Here is a 3,258-nt window from a genome sequence, read left to right on the forward strand (position 1 = left end):
AGGAAGCCCATGATAAACAAACCAGAGCGCGCCTTCTTATCTAGGTCTATATTTTCGCTATTATATATATGCATTCTGATTTTGTTCACGGACTAACACTCGGGAGTGTTGGATCTGAGTTGTGATACCCTTTGGATCGCGTGCAATGTTCTTACTGCGTAAGAACCGAAAACAAAGCAAATGTCATCGAGTGGCAACCTTGTTTCGTTCATTCAAAATGACATTCATTCATGGAAATGAGTATAGAGACATTTTTGAATGAATTTTCATTATGAAGAAAAACTTGTAATGGTAAGTACATTGGTATCGTTCCCGTTTTATAATTCTGCAAAAATTATTCAATCTCCTTTCCTTTTTATTTACTCTTTATTTTCAGGTACCCTGCTACAACTTGGGTGGTTTGCTGGCACCACCTAAGTGCAAAAATATTGGTTGTTGTGGACCAGGTGGACTTCTTTGGTAATAAACTGGTTAGGACATGGAAAGCCAATTCTGGAAGTTATTCGCTATATCTAGCGCAATAAAACTGGTGCTTGTACCTGCTCTCCATTCCACAGATTTCGAAGTACATCGCAATCGGTTGGCTATAACACATTCTCTACCTTTCAATCAATGGTATTATGATTCGACAAGCGAATGGACACTCGATTCTCCACCTTTATTTTCTTATTTTGAATGGATACTAGCGAAAGTGGCACATTATGTGGATCCTTAAATGCTGATTGTTACAAATCTTAATTATGCATCAACGGCAACTATATACATATTTTCAACGCGGAACAGAAATATTTGTGGAGTTGATGTCCGCATTCGGTGTGGTACGATGTCTGCAAATTTTAAATGTACCCAAGAAGTCACAGCGCCACTTTGCTGCAGAGCTTCTCATGCTATACAATGTGGGTTTGATTTTTGTGGATCATATTCATTTTCAATATAATGGGCCTCTTTCTATTCGGTATATTGCTTCTGAGTATTAGCTACTTGCTGGAGGAGCGTTATTTGGTTTCAGCATTCATATTTGCAACGCTACTCTATTTTAAGCACATATTTTTGTATATGGCGCCGGCATTAGCTGTTTATTTCCTGAAATTTTACTGTTTCCAAAGCAGGCGTAATCCAGTTGTTTGTGTTGGTAAAAGGTGGTTGGTTTCACGCCTTTTGTTGCTTCATTTGGTCCTTTCTACAGACAATTGCCGTAGGTTTTAAGTCGTTTATTTCCATTTAAGCGGGGCCTAACCCATGCATGATGGGCGCCAACTTTTGGGCACTTTACAATACAGCCGATAAAGTTGTACAACTGATTTTGGCTACAACGAAGAGCCGATCAAAATCAATTTGTTACGAGCCGTCGTTATCTGTTCATGCGCTTCCTTCATGTTTGGCTGGCACGTTTACGAAAAGGCTATACTCATGTGCCTCGTACCACTCTGTATTAACCTGCAGAGATGAAATATGGCTCTTCTATTTTGGTGATTAGAAATATCAAAATAATGCATAGTCACGAAAGGAATTTTTTATAAAGAGCAATTGCCACGGTGAAGGCTAGTCGAAGGCCATACAAATGCGGCAGTAAATTTAAGATCTTCCGTCAACTTGAACGTCCTGCGGAATTGGAACGTTTAATTAACGAATTGTCGCGTAAAACTGGTTGGTAAAATTTACAATGAGCTGGTTCGTGTTGATGTGATTTAGTAAATACTTATTAATTAAAAGGTTGTTTTGTTGTTATGAAAATAAGATTTGTTGTTAAGAATGCAAGTAAATCTTCCGCTCGTCTTGGGATCCTAATTCATACGGAAACAAACAAACAAAGAAGAACACCTATGCTAGTACAAACAACTAAAGGCGGAAGCATTCCATATCTAAGTAGCGAAGTATTTGGATATATCACCCAAGAAGCTTCGACGTTGCTATTGTCATTCTCAACCATTGAACGTATGACAGAATCAAAACTGCTGTACCATAGCTTACTTGGAAGCTATGTGGGGTATCCTGATCCAGATACTTTAACAATGCTGATTATACGAGATCCTTGTGAGATCACACCGAGTGGGCATAATGACAAAGATATAGTACCGCTATTTACTATACACGGAAAGGAGACACTGGACGCCAAAAGTTACATGAAATATATGGAAAGGTGGAGACCAGATATATATCAAGGCCTCTGTGATGCTGATACAAATTTACAAGGTTCTAAAGGGCGTTTAGTAAAAAGTGTTGAACACAACCAAAAATTTATGGATATATGTTGTGAACTACATAAAAACTCCAAAGTTCTACGAAATAACACATTATTCGTGCCAATCGTTGGTGGATATAGTACGTTTGCGCGTTCCGATTCTATTAAACATGCTAAAGCGAAAGGGGATCAGCATAGCTTTGTTGGAGGCTACATTTTTGAAGGTTTTCATAACTATGGTTTAAGCGCCACAGAAGTAGATACTAATCAATTAATTACAATTATGAAACATTGCTTAAATGAACTGCCGATTGATAAACCAAAAATGTTGCCAGGCGCTTATACGCCTCCTGTTATCTTGGAACTTATTGCGCTGGGTGTGGATATTTTGATACAACCATGTAAACCAATGGATGCGATGGAACATTTTACAAGCTGTGTTCTTTTCATCACCTGTGTTAACAGCAATAGGTTGTGGCAACATTGTGCCCGTAACAATGGGTGGACGCGTCTTTTGCATTTGCTTTGCGCTGGTTGGTATTCCATTTACACTTACCATCATCGCAGATTGGGGTCGTCTCTTTGCCACAGCCGTCTCTGTAATGGGCAACTACATGCCAAAAGTGCCGAATTTCAGCAACCTTATTGGCAAGACATGGTTTTATGCGATTTTGGCGGTTGGATTTTTGGGTGTCTATTTGTCTGCTGGCGCCTGGCTGTTGCTGCTCTCGGAGGACGACATATGAGTATCATGCTGTATCTACCAGTTCTATCAGAATACAAGCAACCCGATGATTGGAATTAATTTATGATGGTAAGTAGGTAGTAATGATAGCTAAATCACCTTAATTTCAAATCAGTTAATTTAAAGGTGAAACAACGTTTAACAAAACAGCTGCTTCAAATGCTACTACAGTCAAAACCACAGGAACCAGCAGAACCTGCGCACAACCTAATGGAGCATGGCAGAACCTGCGCAAAACATAACGGAGGTTGATACGCAAGCAGATTTAAAAGGTATATGATGTTAAACGATATTACCTTACGGTAATAAAATATTAGATGTTTTAAGACAA

General features: G+C 38.9%; 1 protein-coding gene and 1 pseudogene across 1 annotated transcript; both read left to right on the forward strand.

The window, feature by feature from the left end:
* Nucleotides 1–478: 478 nt before the first annotated feature.
* LOC137234925 (probable dolichyl pyrophosphate Glc1Man9GlcNAc2 alpha-1,3-glucosyltransferase) lies at nucleotides 479–1,449 on the forward strand (annotated as a pseudogene).
* Nucleotides 1,450–1,727: 278 nt separating this feature from the next.
* LOC137234926 (queuine tRNA-ribosyltransferase accessory subunit 2-like) lies at nucleotides 1,728–2,928 on the forward strand. The gene is made up of 2 exons (XM_067758239.1): nucleotides 1,728–2,583; nucleotides 2,648–2,928. The coding sequence occupies exons 1-2, from the start codon at nucleotides 1,728–1,730 to the stop codon at nucleotides 2,926–2,928; spliced, it is 1,137 nt and encodes a 378-aa protein (XP_067614340.1).
* The last annotated feature ends 330 nt before the right edge of the window (nucleotides 2,929–3,258 follow it).

This window comes from Eurosta solidaginis, chromosome X, assembly GCF_040869045.1.
Source record: "Eurosta solidaginis isolate ZX-2024a chromosome X, ASM4086904v1, whole genome shotgun sequence".
NCBI classification, from domain to species: domain Eukaryota; kingdom Metazoa; phylum Arthropoda; class Insecta; order Diptera; family Tephritidae; genus Eurosta; species Eurosta solidaginis.

Excerpts from the sequence above, each read along its gene's own strand:
- LOC137234926 (XM_067758239.1), top strand. The coding sequence starts at position 1,728 with ATGAAAATAAGATTTGTTGTTAAGAATGCAAGTAAATCTTCCGCTCGT. Across the intron at positions 2,584-2,647 it reads GGATATTTTGATACAACCAT|CAATAGGTTGTGGCAACATT; the intron begins GTAAACCAATGG and ends CTGTGTTAACAG.